General features: G+C 40.9%; 3 protein-coding genes across 18 annotated transcripts in view; 2 read left to right on the forward strand and 1 right to left on the reverse strand.

Annotated features, from left to right (window-relative positions):
• The window catches only part of LOC107224692 (disks large 1 tumor suppressor protein), a 308249-nt gene that overhangs the window by 39271 nt on the left and 247971 nt on the right, over positions 1–21007 (reverse strand). For all 16 annotated transcript variants that reach the window (XM_046733159.1, XM_046733119.1, XM_046733130.1 and 13 more), the window contains 2 exons: positions 20371–20524; positions 18513–18645 (listed from right to left, as the gene is read on the reverse strand). In XM_046733159.1, coding sequence (XP_046589115.1) covers positions 18513–18645; positions 20371–20524 — 287 coding nt within the window. The remainder of the gene's footprint in view (positions 1–18512; positions 18646–20370; positions 20525–21007) is intronic.
• LOC124293228 lies at positions 6985–8803 on the forward strand. Its single transcript, XM_046733268.1, has 3 exons — positions 6985–7082; positions 7856–8067; positions 8183–8803. Exons 2-3 carry the CDS (start codon positions 7870–7872, stop codon positions 8594–8596), a joined length of 612 nt encoding a protein of 203 aa, XP_046589224.1. The 5' UTR covers positions 6985–7082; positions 7856–7869; the 3' UTR covers positions 8597–8803.
• LOC107224694 lies at positions 13474–14729 on the forward strand. The gene is made up of 3 exons (XM_015664861.2): positions 13474–13541; positions 13778–14025; positions 14115–14729. Exons 2-3 carry the CDS (start codon positions 13813–13815, stop codon positions 14466–14468), a joined length of 567 nt encoding a protein of 188 aa, XP_015520347.2. The 5' UTR covers positions 13474–13541; positions 13778–13812; the 3' UTR covers positions 14469–14729.

The raw sequence follows: 21007 nt of genomic DNA on the forward strand, positions 1-21007 counted from the left end.
ACCACAGAAACAAATAATTTCGAACGATAAAACATTATTTCGAGAAAGTACACACTCAAGGAGTCGAACGATAAGATATGAAACGAGTTCAAACCGAGGCGAGATTTCATTGTCGACGTCTAACCGTGTAAAGACGAGGAAAAAACACGCTGCACGCGTGTAAACGAAATCTCCGATAAATAGACAAGAACTGAAAAATAAACCGCACGATTTTTGCTATTTGAACGACGCGTGACAAAGGAAAATAAAAATGGGATTCAGCAAACGCGGCAACGTTCGAGCAGAAACGAACGCGGCGATCGAGCCGCGAGTCCGATGAAAAGTGAGCAAATACTCCCGGAGTGACGAAGAGTCCGCGTGTTACGCGCACGGAGAAGGAAATGGCAGGGAATTTAGCCGCATCACGCCTACGCAGACACGCTCGAATATGCGTGTGTTTAGCACGCTCTAAACGGAAATCCCATCTTCCTTCATCTTTGTCGGCTGCTTCATCTCGACACGATGCCGTATAATTACACGCGATGCGTACGTGCGAGTCTACGTGTTGCGATCACCTTCGTTCACGCACTTATACACGCATCGACGTACGTAACATACGTAAAACGCGTCGAGATGATTGATCATCGCGTTTCGCGCCAACTTTTCATCTCGCAATTTTATAGCCTCGCCGAGTCACCGCGCCACGTGTTCGGCTTACAAATTCATAGATTCTCGCCTCTGGACTCGCCGCCTTGTTCATTCGTTCGTTCGTTCATTCTCATCGATCGCTTCGTTCGGTTGTTTGTAAGAAAAACTTCCGAGTCCGTGCAATGTACAAGAGACACTGTATCAAGCACAATAAGAGGGAGTGGTGAATTGATTTTCTTCACGTTACAAAGTCCCGTGGCTCCGAGGATAACGGAAGGCGCGGGCACCTGAGTCCCGCATCCGATACTCGATCGAACGCGTTTAATTTAATGAAACGAGGAGACCGGAAGTCGACCCTCGACGCGTCGCGGCGTCGTCGGCTTTCAACGCGCCGGACTCGGACAGGTTCGTCGTATAAATAAGTACACGCGAGTTACTCGGCTCGCTTCGCGACCTGCCTTCACGTATGCTTGCGGTTAATCACGCCCGTCAAAGGCACGCGGGTTTCAACCGCGAGCAGCACCGCGTGTGCGTGTGGCTGTACGAACATCGTGCGATGTATGCGATACGCGTGCATTGTAATTATTATTGTACAGCCTGTCGCGACGAGAGGGGAGAGGATTGATTCATAGAAGCTTGACAATATCTGCATGTATCATTATTGCATTACTCATCGTATACGTCATCAGCGCGCGTTATGCATGCCACAAATGTGAGGTTATTTCATTTCTTTTCTTTTCACTTTTATTTTGTTTAGGTATACAAACGGCGACTAGTAAACGGGAGTTTTACCAGAAATCCAGACGTGATTTCTTATCTATTGTTGGGGTCATTAACCGCCGCCTTCTCGAAACTGTACATAATTATCAGCTAGACTCAATTACTCGATGGATGTGTATTTCGTGCAAGGAAATTGTAGAAATTATTACACGTTCGATTTTCCTTGTTCGATTATTATTTTTTTTATTTTTCTTACTTTCAAACCTGTTGTGGGATATAGAAATCTTGTCCAAAATTGCGGAGAAAAATCAGGAGCATTGATTAATTTGACTAATTACGTGATTAAAGTGCGATTCGAATATAATTGTGATATATTGAAATGCAAAAAGAGAGCGATATATTCAAGGAATCAGGTGACACAATTGGTACATGTATTATTGTGTTAACAAAAGGCATCTTTCGGAGTGCAACGATAATTCATGTTCAATGTCGATGAATAATTTACTATGGATAATTGCACAAGAAATAATAACGTGTATTAATTCATAACGAATACTTGATATTACCTAGTTGCAGATGTCATAATAATCGCTTACCCATTCAGGCGCACACAATAATATTACAGTGCATCAAGCGACAAAAGCACAGATGTTAGCCAGAAGGCTGTAAGTGACGTTGTGTGTGCAACGTGCAACGGCATTATACACGACGTAATTTTATTTATATAACACGAGCATGTTTTACGCGTTTTTCCATGCGTTTTTTCCATGCACAAGGTACCCGTTTCCACGACGATCGAGTGGGTATGCGAATGCGCATGCGCGGAGTACTGAAAAGACTACTTTTCGTACTGCGTTCATGCGCTGTCGCCAATAAACACAGCGAACGAATCTGACATTACGCGAGCCTAACCTCGATTTCGTATTTCGTGAAGAAGCGCGTAACGCGTAACATAATCTTGTTATATGAAGAATCGTGTGCATCAAGGACGCAGCGATCTTTTCGCCCAGCGTATTTGCAATGTTCATCTTCGGCTCAGCTACGACTCATATTGCAAACTCATACCCGGCCCGAAAAGACCGAGGTTGCCTCCTTGTTAGACGATATACTATTTGTATGGTAATATTCTTTTTTAATATTTACTTCACGTTCAATTTTACAGCTTCGATCACGTAACTTCGCTAGTGATGATAATACGGTACACACGTGATACGGATAATGGAGAAGATGCAAGGTTGCGTAAGGCCGCGGTGTCTGCATTGTGCAGTCGCGTTGCAACCGAGCTGTGAAATATCTTCGTTTCAAGGTGACGTTACGTTGCGCCGTCGTCTCGTTCGCCTGCACAAAACTATTATTCTTGCAAATAGTTTTCGCGCACGCGTGACTCGAGGAAAAAATTAAAATTACGAAGACGTCTTCGCGTGGTTGACGAAAATACGATCGTCGCGTCGCTTGCAAGTTTTCCAAATAATTCTAGCTCGTGACGAATCTCGGACGCACGGTGCCTAATGGAATTAAAACCGGATCGGAGGTTGAACGAACGTTTGTTCGAAATGAGGCGAGGTGCAGCGACGAAGTCTTTTGAGGCAATGAATGCGAATGACGCAGAGTTAAGCGCTAGAGAAGCCGAAGGAGACTTTTTTGTGAGGGTAAAGACGTAGAAATATGAGAAAATAGAACAGTTGGAATATCGAATATAACAAGGACGCGAGAATCTGTTCTGTGGAATTCCGAAATGAATAAAATCCAAGTATGCAACAGTAGAAACGTAGAAAAGCCACTGTGAAGGAGAGCAAAAATACAGAACCGTCAAACTTATTTAACCAACGCGAAAAGCGGTCGAGAAGCTTTCCGCCCGTCTCCCGACCTCGTCCTAGTTTCGGAACTGGATTCGGTAAAATTTTGAAACCCGAAAAGTCCGTCGACGCGGAGCACAGCCGCCAACTCGCCGAGCTTACACGTTGCAGATACGATTTCGTGAATTCGCAACGTGGATGCACGTCGTTATCGTGCGTCAAGCTTTTCTAGTTTACGAAGCACAGAGCTTACAGTTGCGCCTCGTTTGTTAACGCTGGCGAAAATTCCGTAATGTCATTTGCATCCTTGGCTGGGGTGTCTGCGATATCAAGCAAAGCCGGTATTTCCGGTTATTCGTTGCAGGGCTAAAATCTACGCGTTGTATGTACGAATGTGATCGTCGTATATTGTACATCATTTTTCGGTACGAAGCTGTCAACAGGGGTGGCTTTGTTTTCCGGCATTTCCTTGAAGAGGTTCTCTCGTACTCCGTAAGGGTGAAAATTGTGAGGTTACCATATCAGCGTGGCACCTTTCAAAGTTCTTTGTAAGAAAATTGATTGTCGCTACGCGAGAGAAATATTTTTTGTTTGCAGGGATATTCTTTAATTTGTTATTCTCATTTCATCAAATAGCTACACCGACTGTGATGATGATGACGATGATGATGATAAATGCTTCTCACCGTAAAACGCTTCACACCGCTGCTCATCGGCTGCGAAGAGAACCTCATCGTGACTCAAGATTTGAAGACTGCGATCGATCCCCCAGGGTATATATATATAGTCGGTAAGGATTCGCCAATGTTTTTGATCACGTGACATCTGCTCTTGCGATTCGGCGAGTCGCTGTTGGCGTAAAATTTCCGATATTGTTGTTTTACGCGCACCGGGAAGATGACTCAATGACCAGCTGACGCTACATTTTTCGCTCAAACACGGAGCGCTGCAGTTTCGTGATCGTTTATTCAACCTTACGTTACTTTTTCCAACGTATTACCGCGAGAATCGTTGTAGACGATATAAAAATCTCTCAAGAATTACACAGGGTCTATGTTCCATTATACAGCGAGATAATTCGATTCATGCAATTCGAGACAGATATCGTCCTGGACAGACGGAATGTCACTCTACAATCGAATCAAAGAATCTGATGACAAAAAATATGTAGAAGGCGGATAGAAAATTTCTGTCGAATCGGATCCAGGTATTACAACGCAAACTTAATCCACTTCGTCGTACATAAAAGTGTGAAAAGAGTAACCGTCGACTAATTGTCCAACAAAATACGACGTCAAGGTTGGAGAACAGGTTGAACGTATAATTCACGACGCATTGCCATCCACGGCTCTAATATTTCCACGAAAATTTTGCTGGTTACCGAGGTTAAACGTTACAAATCATTGGCGACTGTTGCAAGACTTGCTTAATTTTTCCGCTTTTCTCTCTTTCTTTTGCGCTCTGAACTACATCCGCTCCAACACCTTGAATCCCGTCGACCTACGTCCATGGGCTACTGGTATACGTTGTTTGGATTTTCGCTTTCATTCTTTTCAAGTTGACAATGTGGCTGGAGTTGAGTTGCAAACAGGGTTCTACGTGTAACACAGGAATAAAACTCGATTATTCCCTTCTTACATAATGTGCTATTCTTGAAACAGGAGTGACGGAGACACAATTCACTCTTCGGTGATTGACCACCAAATATACATTAAACTTCCGGCGCCCCGGCAATCAACACCGTGCAATATCAACGGGGTGTAAATCCAATTTGAGTTAAATCCGAGGGGGCACTGAGGGTGGAGTTTTCTGACTTCTCGACAACGACGAAGACCCACTTGATTAATTCAGAGTTACAGGGATCCAGAGCAGAGATAGAAGACGGAGGGGAAGAGAGGGGGAGAGAGAGAGAGAGCGGAATCGGATGAACCGGGAGACGCGTAGCGATTCATCACCTGCTGAGAGACGCAACACGCGGAGATCCCTTGAACCTCGTCTCTTCCCGCGGGTGTTAAAAGGTCTCGAGACCTCGTCATATACTGTGTAGGTTAATTTCTTAAAACACCTAGTCCAATAGCGTGAAGCGTCGATACAGGATATACCTGAGGATCAGGTGATAAGTTCGTGATAAGTTCGAGCGCCGAGGCGACTGAGCGAATCGCGTTTCGATTTTCGGGATTGCTAATTTCTGGACGAGCCAATAACTCTGACAAAGAACTGAGTCCACATGGTCGTGATCTCGACTCGATCTAACAGCTCAATGAACGGTAATCGAATGCGACGGATATTTTCAGCTTTGGCCTATTCGGACGCTCCTGAGGCGAAACCCTCGGTACCGCCTCATCTTCTTTTTCTCCTACTTTAACGCTTCTTTCTTTATACACGCGTTCACTCTTTGAAGCGAAGAAAACGGCGGTGCTCGATGAAAACTTTCTTGAGTTCGTGAAAGTAGACGTTTCGATAACGGCGTTGTACCTATTTTTTTTTTTTTTTTTGAAACGAAGCTTCTACCTCTCTTCTCTCTCTCTCTTTTCCTCTCCCTTTCTCTCTCTCTTTCTCACTGCCAATTAGCGATCAAAAAATGATATTAAAAAAAAGAAAAAATGAATTCACGGACAAGTTTATGCGACAACATTTATTGTTAGATACCGTTGAAATAACCAATATTACTTGTTTCTTCGTTCATTTGTTTTCACGAACGTATACACCTATGTCAAAGTATTTGTCTACGCCGGACAAACTTCACACGGAATGAAAAGACGACCAATAAGAATCTATCGGGTTGATCGTCTTGCCGCCTTTCTACCCCCATTCGGTTGAATTGAAAATATTTCCCCTCTTAGGGAGGGGCTGTCTACGGCAATACTAATCGGAGGTGTGCGATAAAATATCGTGTATGACTAAGGGTTTTGTTTCTATAATGTGTCAGAATGATCCAAAAATAATATAAAATTATAAATAAACTTTTACACCAGCTTTTCGACAACATTTAGATATCATTGAACGAATCAATGTCAAGTATTTTTCATTTATTTATTATCGCGGATGTGTTTGCTTGTTCAATTGGCGATCTACTAGGTAAGCGGGCACTCCGCGTCTCCGTGTTACGACCGAGCGCATCGTCGTTACTTTCTTTTATGACACTTTCGAAATGTAAGTCAACAACGCAACGGTGGGTGAGTGAGAATAGGTGAAATCACCTCAGCCGTAACTGACAGGCACTGCCGAATATACAATATGACACGGACGACGGAAGGCGTTAAAGAATTTGACTAAATGTCACGTGGGTGTCAGAATACACGACCAATCCCCCAAAATATTCCTCCAACTTGGCCGAACATTCGATTCAACGAAGATATTAACGGGGTTTGTTGCTTGGCACAACTTTTCATTGTGTGCGAGTTTTCTCCAAAATTGATATGACTTGGCACGTTTGTGACTTTAACGCCAACAGTGATTGTTCCAAAAAGTTGGCGCGCCGTAAGGTGTGTATGTTTTCGTTAAAATAAACGCTTGAAACTTGAGGCTTGTAAGAGTGGCGTTCCTGCAACAGCTAAGACAAGAATCGGTCATGATTGACGTCGACATATTTCCTCTGCAAGCCGAATGCGGAAATATTTATTTATCTTTGCGAGAGTTGAAAATTCGTAATGAAGTTTAGAAAAACTGGATTCAAAATAACAGACACGCACAAATAAAAATGCAGCATACTGTGTCCGAGCGAGAAATACATCACTTGGTCATAGAGCTAGTTGCCGAGGTGAGAAAAAACATATCAAGTGTAAGACAAACCAAAGGTGTTGTTGGTGTCTGATTATTAAAAACATCGGAGAATCGATGCCGAATGTATATATACAGCGGAATGGGTGACAGTATAAAAGCTCGAGTAGGATAAGGTATTGTTCGCCACCAGTGATCGGCAGTGCGAGATATTTTACGGTAAGAAACAATTATTATTGTCATCATCATCATCATCGTAATAACCGTAAAGGGTTGTCACCGTTTTCGCAGTTACAAAATTCCCCGACTGCCCCAGGTTTTCCAGTCTTTGAATTTCTGTTTTCCAGATAGATCTTATTTCTACTAATAAGTTGGAATTATCTTACGCGAAAATTAGACGGTATAACTCGATACATCATTTTTACTCTCATACGATAAACTTGAATAGCTGACAGTGAAACGTAAGATACGAGTTTATAGTTCCATATATGTGTCTTATGCACAGTAGAAAAAAAAAAAAAAAAAACAGACGGTATGATTTTTGCTTTTGCTTACGTAAATTAGAGAAAAGTGAATTAATTAAATCGTGTCTTTTCTCTTTTCTGTTGAAGAAAAATCGATTTTCATAAAGCTGATTGAAGTCAACGAAAATATGACGGCGTCGCACATGCTCCAAGAATAAGACAAACTTATTTTCATTGCAAAATTCAAATTGTATTTTAATTCCCTGAATTTTCCCGGTTTCCGAAAATCGTGAAAACCCTGTGCTCGCATAGCCATTTGTAGTAATGACGAGAACCAAAAATCGAAACATGTCCACGGAATGAAAAATATTTTCCTCGCGTAAAGAGACTCGTGAATTTTCTCACAGACGGAATTTTTAAATGCTCCACATCACATGTGACGGTGAACCTTGAATTTTGACCCTAAAAAAAATTGCAAATATCCGGCTTAAGCAAACGTTGAAATACATATTTTACTTCTGTCAACAGGTTCCTCCGCAAAAATGTTTATGAAAATAGTCGTCCTGACCGCCGTCCTAGCGATAGCACACGATGTTAACGCTGCTATTGTGCCATCATACTGCGATAATGGCACTCAGGCCGGATTGCAGGGAGCTATTGACGGGACGATGAACAATGTCATCACAGTTCTCGTAGACCTGGGTTTAGGAAACAGCGATATGAACAACACGTTGGCAAAAGTAAGAAATAACGATATAAAATTACTATTAAAAGGGGGATTTGGTCATCCTCGATTGAATTAGACAATTTTTTACTGCGCGGAATTCGTCATGTACCATGTGCTTCGTCTTTTAGATTCAACTGTATCTGCTTGACGTGTTAAACTTGGTGGTAAATATCTCTGGTTCAAGTTCAACGTCGAGCACGTCTTCTAGTATTTTAAATCTGTGCATCTCCATTCTCGTAAAACTCCTAAATATTTACATCGATGTGTCACTCGGAGGTAACAATGGAGGTACCGGTTTATCGTGCGATGATTACTCTTCAGCTGTCGACTCTTACAATTCATCCGCCATAAGTAATATGACGAGCATGGAAAATCAAATGTCAAACGATGTGTATATTGATCTTTTGGGTTTGCTAGTGATTATCGTCAACTTGGTAGTCGACATTATCGTTAAACTATGCATTACTATAAAAGTAAACCTCTTAGGTTTAGTCAATGTCGATGCCGACGTCAACCTCAACGCCGTCGTCAAGGCTTTGTAGATACTATCCAACTAATACATATATATATATATATATATATAAAGAAATAAGAGTCATCGAATGAGAAGCGAAAATTCGCTGTTCGCGTAATAAAATATTTCAACCACTCAACCGGCAAGCAAGTTTAATATTTGTTGGTACCCTCTTCCCTGTAACTTTCGTATCCCATGTAAATTTTCGTATCCCAGACACTTTGCTGCAGAATTCCTAATAACTTCACGCGTGATGAAATATTTATGCTGCATTTTCACAAAGGCAGAGTGTGAAAAGAATTGAAACAAGCAATAAGGATTCATAGTTATCATCGCGATTCCCTGACACGCGAATACCGAGATCAGTGTTTCCGGTATCCTTCGCGAATTTGGCGGCCTGCTTCCTTCACTCCGTAACGCGAATAATCCTCGCGATGGATGACGAAGGAACCTCGAAGAAAACTCGACGGTCGCTTCCGGCCGAGTGTCTTGATAAATTTTTAGCTGCTTACCGTGCCCCGCTGTTTCCACAACTGAGAGCAGTTGTTGGTTCATAGTCGATGTTACTATCTAACGAATCGTGAGAAAATAAGCTGCTTTTAGCTTATTTTTGGAGTATGGGGCTATTTTTATCGTACCGGTGTATTTTTTGCGCGAACTAAGCCGGGACGGAAGTGCGCGCGTGACAGCCGTTTCTAACTGTGTCATATGAGAAGCTCACGTTTGAAGCATGTAACATGCACGTCAATTATGTCGGTACGAAAACGGCACAGCTGACAGCAAAAATCTGCCCGGTGAGAAATTATTATACACCTGAAAAGAATAGACCAATATCGTTAAGCATAAATTGAAAAAACAGATTGAGCTTTCCAGCGAAACTAATTGAAGAAAATCGGTCCGGAAAAAAAAAAGAAGAAAAAACATCCGATAAAAATAACACAAGACATGAAGTAAAAATTACTGAAATTATTTCACAAAATGACGAATATGTGGCAAACAGCGCAAATCGACCTTGTTCAACAAATACGAAGAATTGTGGATCAGTGTTCATGTGTCGTTCCCGTCACCTACCACCTGCATCCCGAAGACGCCAAAAACTTGAGAAAATTCATCGAGTAATAACCCTGGTATAATATGCCGACCGCGTTACAAATGCTGTTAACGCACGCTTCAGAAAATAATAGCATCTGTTTTGTTACAAATTGTAATCGGCCAATTGTCCGAGAGTGCTCAAAAAGTACTTTAAAAAAGATTTCGAGAGATGTCGCGAGGACTTTTCACCGAAGTCTTTCGGACAGAAAACCATGGATGACGTTTTGAACCGGCTCACGGTAACTTCGGTTCCGTGGATAAAAAAAGAAATAAAAAATGAAGAACTTTATCATATGCAGGTACTGCAGAAATGAAACGTGGTTGTACATCGGATACCGATGATGGTAACGATGACGATGAGGATTTTGATATAGATTCGAAATGATTTTTGTAAACCCTGGGTACAATATCTGATTTGATATGTTTTTGTTTTATTGTCGAGCAAAGCATGTCGGGGGTGGAGTGAAATCAAAGCTTCGACGGCTTCGACGTGCGCGCGTTACACTCCGGGGTGAATCAAGGTGGGCGTAGCCGAGCGTTCGAAGGCAAAGTAATTCGGAAGAAAGGAGGCAATCCATGTCGTATGATACGACGGTGATCAGATCCTCCGGAGTAACTCGGCGATCATTGTGACGCCAATCCTCCCCAAGGACATCGATAGTGGTAGACGAAAAGGATGGAGTTGCATAAGATGTTGAATATTAAAAATGTATCTGAAGATGGAAGAATATCAAACGAAGAAAATAAAACAACCGGTGTACATGAATAATATTTTAACAAGAAGCAGCTCTCGGAGTGCAGCGATGGTATAAGCGCGGCAGTACCAACATATATGTCGGTAATAATAATACATATAGTTATTCATAGCAAATACTTTGTTTTTACTGATAGCGGGTGTTGTAATAATCGCGTACCTATTCATGCGCACACGATAATATTAAACTATATTACACGGCGAAAACACAGATGTTAGCCAGAAAACTGTATCAGACATTCAACCGAGCTGTGAAACATCTTCGTTTCAAGGTGACGTTACGTTGCGCCGTCGTCTCGTTCGCCTGCACAAAACTATTATTCTTGCAAATAGTTTTCGCGCACGCGTGACTCGAGGAAAAAATTAAAATTACGAAGACGTCTTCGCGTGGTTGACGAAAATACGATCGTCGCGTCGCTTGCAAGTTTTCCAAATAATTCTAGCTCGCGATGAATCTCGGACGCACGGTGCCTAATGGAATTAAAACCGGATCGGAGGTTGAACGAACGTTTGTTCGAAATGAGGCGAGGTGCAGCGACGAAGTCTTTTGAGGCAATGAATGCGAATGACGCAGAGTTAAGCGCTAGAGAAGCCGAAGGAGACTTTTTTGTGAGGGTAAAGACGTAGAAATATGAGAAAATAGAACAGTTGGAATATCGAATATAACAAGGACGCGAGAATCTGTTCTGTAGAATTTTCGAAATTTACAAAATTCAAGTATACAAAAGTCGAAATTTAGAAAGGTCAGAGTGTAGGAAAATCAAAATACGGACCCGTCGAACTTATTTAACCAACGCGAAAAGCGGTAATATTACATTTCAAAATGAAAAAAAAACCTTACTCGTCGGAAACTCTGGTAAACTTTTCCTTAAATGAAATGATGTATTTGTTCCTAGTCTTTAAGAAGAAAGCGCGCGTCGCAAATCGCATGATCGCCAAATTATACCGCAAGTGTCGATTGTCGGTCTCGGTGGATGTTTCATAAACATCTCACAATCAGCGAGTATGAAATTCTCGTTCCATCGTAGTTTCTAACGATATTCACGGCGATGTACCAAACTGACTGACGGATAATCAGATAGGACTGACAAATAATGGAATCGTTGGGTATTGTACATCGTTTCTCGTGACGAAGCTGTTAACAGGGATGGCATTATTTCCCAAGGGTGAAAATCGCGGGGTTACTTTATCAACGGAGCACCTTTCAAAGTTTTTTGTAATAAAAATCATTCTCGTCACGTGAGAGAAATGTTTTTCATTGCAAGGAAATTCTTCAATTCCCCATACTCGTTTCATCAAATAGCCACACCGACTATGATGATGATGATGATGATAAATTCTTCTCACCGTCAAACGCTTCACATCGCTGATCATCGGCTGCGAAAAGAACCTCATCGTGCCTCAAGATTAAACACCGTTGCCCCATCCACGGTATATATAGTCTTCAACGACTTGGTCAGTTGACTCAATGACCAGCCGGCGCTACACTCGTCACTCGAAAACAGCGCGCTGTGGTTCTAATTAGTCTTGCCAAACCATTAATATCATTGCATATTAATTAAACGGCCTGATACGTAGAATCAATTTCGCGTCAGGATACAGCAATGAAAAAAAACTCGATTCCTTAAAAGAGGAAGTACGAAATGAGAAAAGATAAGTCACAATGAATCGATCAACCACTAATTGTAAATATAAGACTTCCGGTGGTCTCGGCACTCAAACGCCATGCAATATTAACGCGGGTGTTAATCCAATTTGAGTTGAATCCGAGGAGGCACTGAGGGTGGAGTTTTCTGACTCCTCGACAACGTCGAAGGTCCGCTTGATTAATTCAGAGCTGCAGGAAACTAAACCAGACATAGAAGAGAGAGGGGTAGAGAGAGAGAGAGAGAGAGTGGAATCGGATGAACCGGAAGCCGCGTAGCGATTCATCACCTGCTGAGAGACGCAACACGCGGAGATCCCTTGAACCTCGTCTCTTCCCGAGGGTGTTAAGCCGTCTCGAGAGCTCGTAATTCGAACGCCTAGCGATCACTGCGAGACTTACGTTCGAGAAATTATAGCGAATCGATCATGATGTGAAAAGCCGTTTAAAGATAGTAATTCCTATCAATATTTGAATATTATACACAATGTAAATGCAACGAATTTCTCCCCTCGACTTCGTGTGTATTTTCAACACACGAATTCCAGTCTGTACCGACACTTGTGAAGGTGAATAAATTCATACGTGCAACACGGTAATAATGTCGATTATTCCCTTGTCGCATAATATACTAAATTTGATTTACATTTTTACGACGACACGTCACTTAAGCCGAACCATAAAATTGATTCGGATATCGAAATCGTTGCCCCGAAGAGTGAAAGATAACGTCTCTGTGCACAGATAGAAATTTCAAAAACCTTAACGGCGAGCATTCAACTGCAACGTATCGAGTTATTTAAATATGGAGGAACGTGATTAAAATCGAATCGAACGCACCTTCGTCCGATAAATGATCACTTCCTTGTTCCGGTAAAAAATAAATGTCATTTCACCTTTCAGCGAAATGAAACCCGACTCGATACGTGCATAAAAGTGATACAGAAGCAGCGGAGAGGCTTTATCGTGGTCCGGAAAGGTGGGAGCTGAGCCAGCGACATTATCCCGAGAAGGGACCGGGGTGCAAAAACAAAAATATTTTGTACGACGATATTTTTCTTCAATTATATGAAACGAATTTTCCTATGGTAGAATGGCGTATATACCCCATACAATTCTCGAGATATTTCAATGTTCTCTGTAACGATTCCCGCATTGATACGTTGCGAAAGTAATAGAAGGACGAATAAAAAAAAAAAAAAAAAAAACGTATATAAAATTACAACGGTCGATTTTTGAGTGACAAGTATAAATAGCCTCAGCTGGGCATTCAGTTATTCGACCGAGGGGAGTATTGAAAAAATATTATGAATTTTTCAAAAACACAAACTTACGCAATCGTACAAGCAAACGTCTTCGTAGTTGGAAACGTCGGAAAATCGTTGCCGCCTATATATAACCCTGGAGTGAATAACATTCTTCAATCGTGAGCAGGACGAGGTTCAATTTGCAACCAGCGGCGAATAGTGTAAAGTATTTAAGGTAAGATACAATCATCGTCAGAATCATCTTAATCATAGTCACGATATATCTGTTCGATAAAACGAGGATCAAAATCTCGGCAATCTCCGTCAAGTAAAGAACATCCCTCTCGCGTAAAGAGACTCGCATATTGTCCCGCACGTGATTTTAAAGAGTGCCACTTAGACACGTTCTGCGGTAACCCTGCGATTTTGATTCTTGAAAATTAATCTAAAAAATGTCGTCCCTATCGACAGCTTCCTGGGTGAAAGAAGAAAGAAAAAGAGAAAAAATGATGATAAAAATAGCAGCACTGATGGCCATCGTGGCCATGGCACGGGATGTCAGTGCCGAGGTTACGGCGGTTTCATGTACCTCGAACACTACCTCGTCGATGCAAAATGCTGTCAGCGGTACAATGAAAAATTGTGAAAGTGGTCTTCTCGGTGTTAAGGGCCTGAATTCGTTGCTGGCGCTCGATGTAAACTTGAACCTAAATGCACTGGTATGAAACAACACAGTTCGCGAATTACTACCGTAATTAAAGGGCGATAAGGGGATAATTTCGTACTTTTCCAACGTACTGTTTTTCAGGTCGGACCGCTTTTGAATAACCTGGTTGCGGAGTTGACGCCGTTACTGTCGTCGGTCCTAATCGACGTGGTCGAAATCTTGAACACGGTTCTGACCGCCGTCGTTCAGATCGTCAATGCGGTGATAGAACTGCTCGACGGTCTGCTTTCGAGCAACGAGTTCAATTCGCAGACAAACAGCGCAGTCTCAAACGCGACTAGCCAAGTTCAATCCATGTGCGGCTGTAATTCGACCGACTCTTCGACCGACTCTTCGACCGACTCTTCGACCGGCTCTTCGACCGGCTCGCTTCTTACGGTCGTAGTGAATGTCTTGGACGGTTTACTCGGGGTAGTTGCGAATATAAATTTATAGAGTCGAATACCTAGATACACGTTTGCAGACAAATTATCTGCACACTGCGGGTACGGCGAATGGTACGATGATAATAGTAATATAAGGCATTTTCAAAGTGTGATATGTTGTAGTAAAATTTGTTGCCATAAAGAAATTAAAAAATAATGCCAAATATAAAGCAAATCGCAATTGAATCGGCAAATACGTACAATACATATATTGTTCATATTTTTTCCTTGTACAATTAATAAACGAATAAATAATCCCTGGACAATGCAATGGTCGAAATCATTCCTCGGAAGGAGATTTAATTTCTCGTTACAACTACGCGAGACGGTGGTAAAATTAATTTTTCTGCTAAATGGTAAGAAAATAGCCGCATATATGTATCGTTTCATCATCGATCACGCGATTCCCGAGAGGTTTTCAGGGTTTCACTGTTACGTTACAGCTACACACACACGCGCGCGCACAATCACCACACGCGCGCGGCCAACCGCAGACCGCCGAACAGAAATTAAATTTGTCCGCGAGGAAGCACAATGAAACGTACGAATACGAAGGGCTGCTGGGGATTAGCGTCCGATGAATTTTCCGTCTCATCTACTGCAAGTTTCGTAAACGGAACGCAGAACCGTCTGCCTCGATCTCATCCGCGACCTCATACGAAAAACTGACGTACAATTTTTCCGTAGATAAGATCGAGTCCGTGTTTAAGAATATTTTGAGTATGAAATTTTGGCAGACTTTAAAATTGCACAGATTCGTGCAGCAAATTTGAAAAACCTGAGTAGACGGTGAAAAAAAAAAAGGGAGGAGGGAGGGGAAACTGGAGGGGGATAATGATTTGAGGGTAGAAAGATGCAGGCGGGTAAACGAGTTCTTGGTGAGAGAAAAAAAAAAAGAAAATTGGTATACCCGTGACATACGTGTGTATAGGTATAGTTTCGACCTTTTCAGACGAAAACTCGGAAGCTGTCGCGGAGGGTTGAATAGCCACGGGAACAAAAAGCTCGGAGCGGTATGGCTCTGCAGTCCAATCAGTGACAAAATTGCGACAATCTACCGGAGAACTGAGAGATGAAGAGATAAAGAGAGAAAGAGAGACAGCCGAGGGAAGAAATTACACGGTAAATTTCCTCGCCATTGTTACGAGGGCTAGAAATTTTCATCACAGAGAGTAAAAATGTGAAAGAAATTTTTACCGATCGGAGAACGGTTCGAAGAAAAAAGAACAGCGGGAGGTCGTATAGAAATTGAAATCGAAAATTCCTAGCACCTAGATTTTTCTCTTAAATTTTATCAATTGTCGAAATTCAAAAATGGTGGTAAAATTTTCCGAACTATCAAAGTACAGATAATCGATGTACATTTATCCTTTGCTTTCCTTGATATATACACAACTTGATACACGTGTAATATATACGCATATATACGTGTCAGTCTAAACACATTATGCATACACAGACTTTTTATTAATGTAGAAAATACTGCAATTAGGCAGGTTTCTTGGGTAACAATCTTTTGCATACTGAAATTTAATTTTCAGTAGTTACTCGAAGAGGTTTTCGCGAGAATTTGCGCACCAGAGGCCGGGGAAAAGATTTATTATTACCCCGGATAAGTAGCAGCCAACACTGGCGCTAACATCCACCACAATTTCTAAACGCGTAAAGCGTAATTACTCTTCCCGCAAACATACATATGTATACATAAATATATACATATACAGAAACGTATACGTACCAAGAGTATTACATGCGAATGAAAGAGTATCATTTCTGATCCTCGTAAATCATCCACCATTTCCTTGAAAAATGTCACCCTCAGCGTCTTCCTCGTTATCGTTTACACGGTAGTCGAGGAAACACATATTTAAAGAGAAGGAAAGAAAAAATCTTCTTAGATCAATTTAATTTATATTCAATAATTTCGTTGTATCAAAGATTAAAAAAAATATATACATACAACCGTATAACTAATGATATTTAGTGTGAATAGCGACCATATATACCTACCTATAATATATATGCGCGTGTTACGTACATAAAGGTATCCTAAATAACAAAATAAAATAAAAAAATCAATAAAAAATGATGCAAACAACACGGCGTAGAGGATAATGAGAAAACACGAAAGGTAAGGTAAAGTAAGAGTAAACATAAACATCGAAAACACACATTTCCGTTTGTTTAACGTAGCTGTATACGTATGTATGTGTATGTATACAGGTATAAGCGATGCAGAGTGTAACGAACGACGCAAGGGATCGTGATTAGCTCCATGGAGTGTAAACCCGGTTCAAGTGCTGTCTCTCGGTCTCCTCGTCGTGTGATCAATTTAAAATCAACGACAGTTTTCCGTGAAACGAAAATACCGATTTCACTGAGCGAACGACGCGAAGGAAACCGAGAATTGGAAAAGAGCGAAAATCCAGAAAAAAATCTCCATAACCGAGAAAGTAAAAGCTCTTCGAATCGAATCTAAGTGAGCAAATTAACGATCCCAAGAAGGAAAAAACACACGTTACCCCTGTGTATTAAGAATATCTCGGCAACTAGTTTGCAGAGTGAGCCTAATTACATTTTACAAATTAACAGGAAAAAATGATACATGAAAATAATAATAATAATAATAATAATAATAATAATAAAAAAATTGGGCGATGATCGATCGATGCACAGCGGTAATAAACCTCTACCGCAGTATCGTACGTTTGAATTTCATGTGACAAGCCTATTCGACGCGGATGCAACACCGCTGCTGTATGTTACGTGTAACGGAGTGCAGAACCCGCAATTCGATAAACCCTTAATAGCAATTAATGGCAATTAGCTCACTGCACGCGTATCCATCCTCCCTCTCCCCCGCCCTTGCCCCCGACCTCATCGGTCCTTCGTCCCTTTCGCGAAGCTCTGATCGTCGAACGGAGCGGGCAAACTGCTCCGACTGTATAATTAATTCCGCGCGAACCTGCGGGATCTGGATGACGACATGGAACGTAGGAACGTTTTGTGCACTGGGTATAAAATCAAGCGAGAGTTTTTCAAGGGAATTATAGAAAAACTAATAGTCGTTCATCGGATAATGACGAATTAATTGTACGTATCTAAACGAGGGATGATCTGTCGTCCGCATGTGAATCGTAAACATTCAACGCAACTTTTTGTTGCGTTCGCTATTCTTTCAAGCTTTGTTAAACTCGACAGCCCGGCATTATGTGCGACGTGTTTGAAAATTTTTTTCGAGAGTTTGCAGTCTGAGCTGCGATTGAGACAAGAGATGTAATTAATAGTATACATGTATATGTTTGGTAGGTGGTGTATAATATACGAAACGCTGCAAAAGCGGGAAGTTTGCCGGCTGACTGTGTACAAGATAATTGCACATTAATTTAAATTAGAATATTGGGAGCATTGCCAGAAAGTCTATACAATATATATACGATCGATTTGATTACGCAATATGCATTATATGTGTTATACGTAGTATAATGCAGTTGTCGAATCTTGCGCGCGAGTAAGCTGCATTATATATATTTTGCATACACCGTACGTGGGATGATTGAGATTCATAAATTATTTAAAACTACAGATCCTGACGGAGGTGTTTGCTCCCAAGTGTACCTGTATACAATTTTTTTCTTTTTCTTGCTTTTCGCGTTATTTATAACGAGTGGAATTTGCTGTTTATTATTCGTATTTTCGATCCCTATACGAGTCGTAAAAACAATATTTAAAAAAAAAAATTTTTTTGAACTTTTTATCACCTTACAGACCAGTTGGGTTACTGGAAGTGATACCGTCAGACGTGTGATTTAAATTTTTTGGGGATACTTAAATCTTTCCTTCGTAAAGTGCTCATATATATATATATATATATATATGTGGGTTCAATTTTGGTGTGACTGTAGTTCTTAGAAATTTCAAACCTCACACGAATGAATGTATGAAGTTTAATGCTAGTAAAGGAGAGATAAAAACTAAACGCAGAAGAGAGAATGAGAGGCAGGGTCGGCTGTAGAAGGGTTGCTTTTATAAAATAACAATATATCAATCTTACCTTGAGATGTCTTCCTGTGAAACGGCGCGAGGCGTCGAGGCTGTATGAAGTGCAAGCGAAGAGGCGTGACGTGATTCTTGGGAATAAGCTAACGAATTATTCTCCAAGGCTGAAACCGAGCCGTTTTGTTTCCCTGTTTGTGAGACAAAAATGGAAAGAAAAACATCAATCATTTGTCATTTATATCGTACAATCGTCAATGAATTACAAAAATCGGTACCATTTCTGTAAGATTTGTTGGTTTCTTTTTTAATTAAAGCAGTCTGAATAAAATCAACAGAATATGGCCAATTACGTATAATTTGATACGCGGATGAGCGAATAGGTGTACAAGGAGCGTTTCGGATATAAGTTCCAGCGTCGACACAGTTACCGACACTTAGCAAAGACGCAAGCCCTTTTCTAGAACGTTTGAACGATTGACATTATCGATCACCGAATCATTCAGTTGTCCGACGTTATCGATCATCCAATAATTTCTTTCTCGTACGTTCTATAAAAAGGTTTGTGTCTAGGCTAAGTGTCGGTAACTGTGTCGGTACAGGAATCTGTGTCCAATCTCCTTGCGTAGGTAATAAAACTAGTTTTAAAGAATTCAATGTAATTCGAGCGAAATTATACCGTAAAATTCGAATATGTACGTGAAAAGATGCGAGAATAAAACTAACGGCGACGAAAATAAAATGAGAAATCTGCGAGACACGATCCTTTGTAAGCGTCGCTGGAGGGTGGCACGTGTTCTGCACGTGAGAATCCTAATTCCGTAACAGCGTGCTAATTCTAGGTGTATAAATGCACGTTCGCACACATGCCACGCACGTATAAATACACGCTGCGCCGCCTATGCAAACAGCAAAACGAAACTTCCCTACCGACTCGGCAGAAAATCCTTGCAGAATCATTATATATCTATAGAGTATGTATGACGAGTTAAGCACGCACCATTTATAATTCATGTTACAACTCGACTGTATTTATAATACATCTAGAGATGCGAATATATCTGCGACAACGTGACACGAGAAATTCATCAGATGTCAAAGGCACGTGCCAACTTTTCGGGAAATTCTGCGAAACAGAGAAACTGAGATGAAAAAGAAGCGAATTTTTTTTTTTCCAAAGATATTCAAACCCATCGAAAATTTTCATCCGTTTATTTTCTCAAATTTTTCTCACGTATCCTTCGATTGTCGATATTCTAATAATCGAAGTTGAAACACTGTCTTCAAATATGGGATTGGGCGAAAAGATGTTCGAAGTGGTGGAGCTATTCGTAACGCAATTTCAAAGAAAAATAATATCTGGCAAAGTTCGATTGTAAAAATTGACAAAAAAAATTGAAAGCAGAGCAAAACTGTCAAGTTGATATATACTCGCTGAATGTAATTAATAATTTAGTAACTACTCCCGATAAAAAATCAGATCAAATTCGTGGTGATATGAGAAACTTTCGGAACACTTTGCCAAACTAATCCAAGGCTTGATAAAATTAGTTTCGATACAAGTAATACACACACGCATATATGTATATTACATTTAAAGCAACCACGGTTTTATCAATATATACCCGTTTAATTATTTTCACGGAATAATCGTCTCTTTGATCTCAAATCAGATTTAAAAAAGTAATTTAATTTACATTTTACTCTGATCAGTATCTCAAAACTTCTTTAATACATTTCAAATATTATATGCGATTTACATGGTTTATCGTCAAGATCACGAACAATACAGCGAGCTGAAAAAATCTTCGCGTATTGAAAGATAAAATTCGCTTTTTCTTCCGCATGAATTTTTCAATCGGGATGAGATAAATTACTCAATATCTAAAACTCGATTCTCTAATTCGACAACTTACGTGGTTGAGGCGACAGCGACAAATCGGAGGCAGAAGGTGGCGGGGGTAAAACGCCTTCCGGTTTTGCAACTAGAAGAACTACGCGATCCTGAGTAGCTTTAAGGGTAGCGACGGCCTCCTCGTGCGTCACATTTTCCAGATTTTTATCACCTTGCTGAAAATGAAAATTACAAAAATTTCACACTTCGCCATTTGACACGTCACATTGTAGACAACTTATCACATTTTTTCTATTTTTTTTCCCCCCGTACCAACAGGGGTTGTAAATTTTCACCGAGTTTAACGAACAAGCGTTCATCTTCAATGTTTTTCACCAATTAATATCGTCTACGGTTAATTACGGTTATTCGCCTACAGTATGAATTTCCCCTTGCAAACAAGTATCACAAACTCTCTACCTTGCCGAAGGCTTTAATTAGGTAGGCAACGAGCTACTGCGAGCCTTTTGATCCTTGTTCAGCGGTGCCGAAACATGAAACAACCCGAGCAAAACACAAGCCTAAATTCGAAACGAACTATCCCTTTATTTTCTGCGGGCACGGATCTCGAGCTGGGAAGAACAACAAACGCTTTTGTTTCAGGTTGGGTTCACTGCAGGATTAGGATCAAAGCTTGGATTAATGCCGGATTACTGTTT

Source organism: Neodiprion lecontei, chromosome 1 (assembly GCF_021901455.1).
Source record: "Neodiprion lecontei isolate iyNeoLeco1 chromosome 1, iyNeoLeco1.1, whole genome shotgun sequence".
Classification (NCBI taxonomy): domain Eukaryota; kingdom Metazoa; phylum Arthropoda; class Insecta; order Hymenoptera; family Diprionidae; genus Neodiprion; species Neodiprion lecontei.

Bases quoted from the DNA above. Each gene is read 5' to 3' on its own strand.
- LOC124293228 (XM_046733268.1), top strand. From the start codon at position 7,870: ATGTTTATGAAAATAGTCGTCCTGACCGCCGTCCTAGCGATAGCACAC. The intron at 8,068-8,182 runs GTAAGAAATAAC...TTCGTCTTTTAG, and splicing joins TGAACAACACGTTGGCAAAA to ATTCAACTGTATCTGCTTGA.
- LOC107224694 (XM_015664861.2), top strand. From the start codon at position 13,813: ATGATGATAAAAATAGCAGCACTGATGGCCATCGTGGCCATGGCACGG. The intron at 14,026-14,114 runs GTATGAAACAAC...ACTGTTTTTCAG, and splicing joins ACTTGAACCTAAATGCACTG to GTCGGACCGCTTTTGAATAA.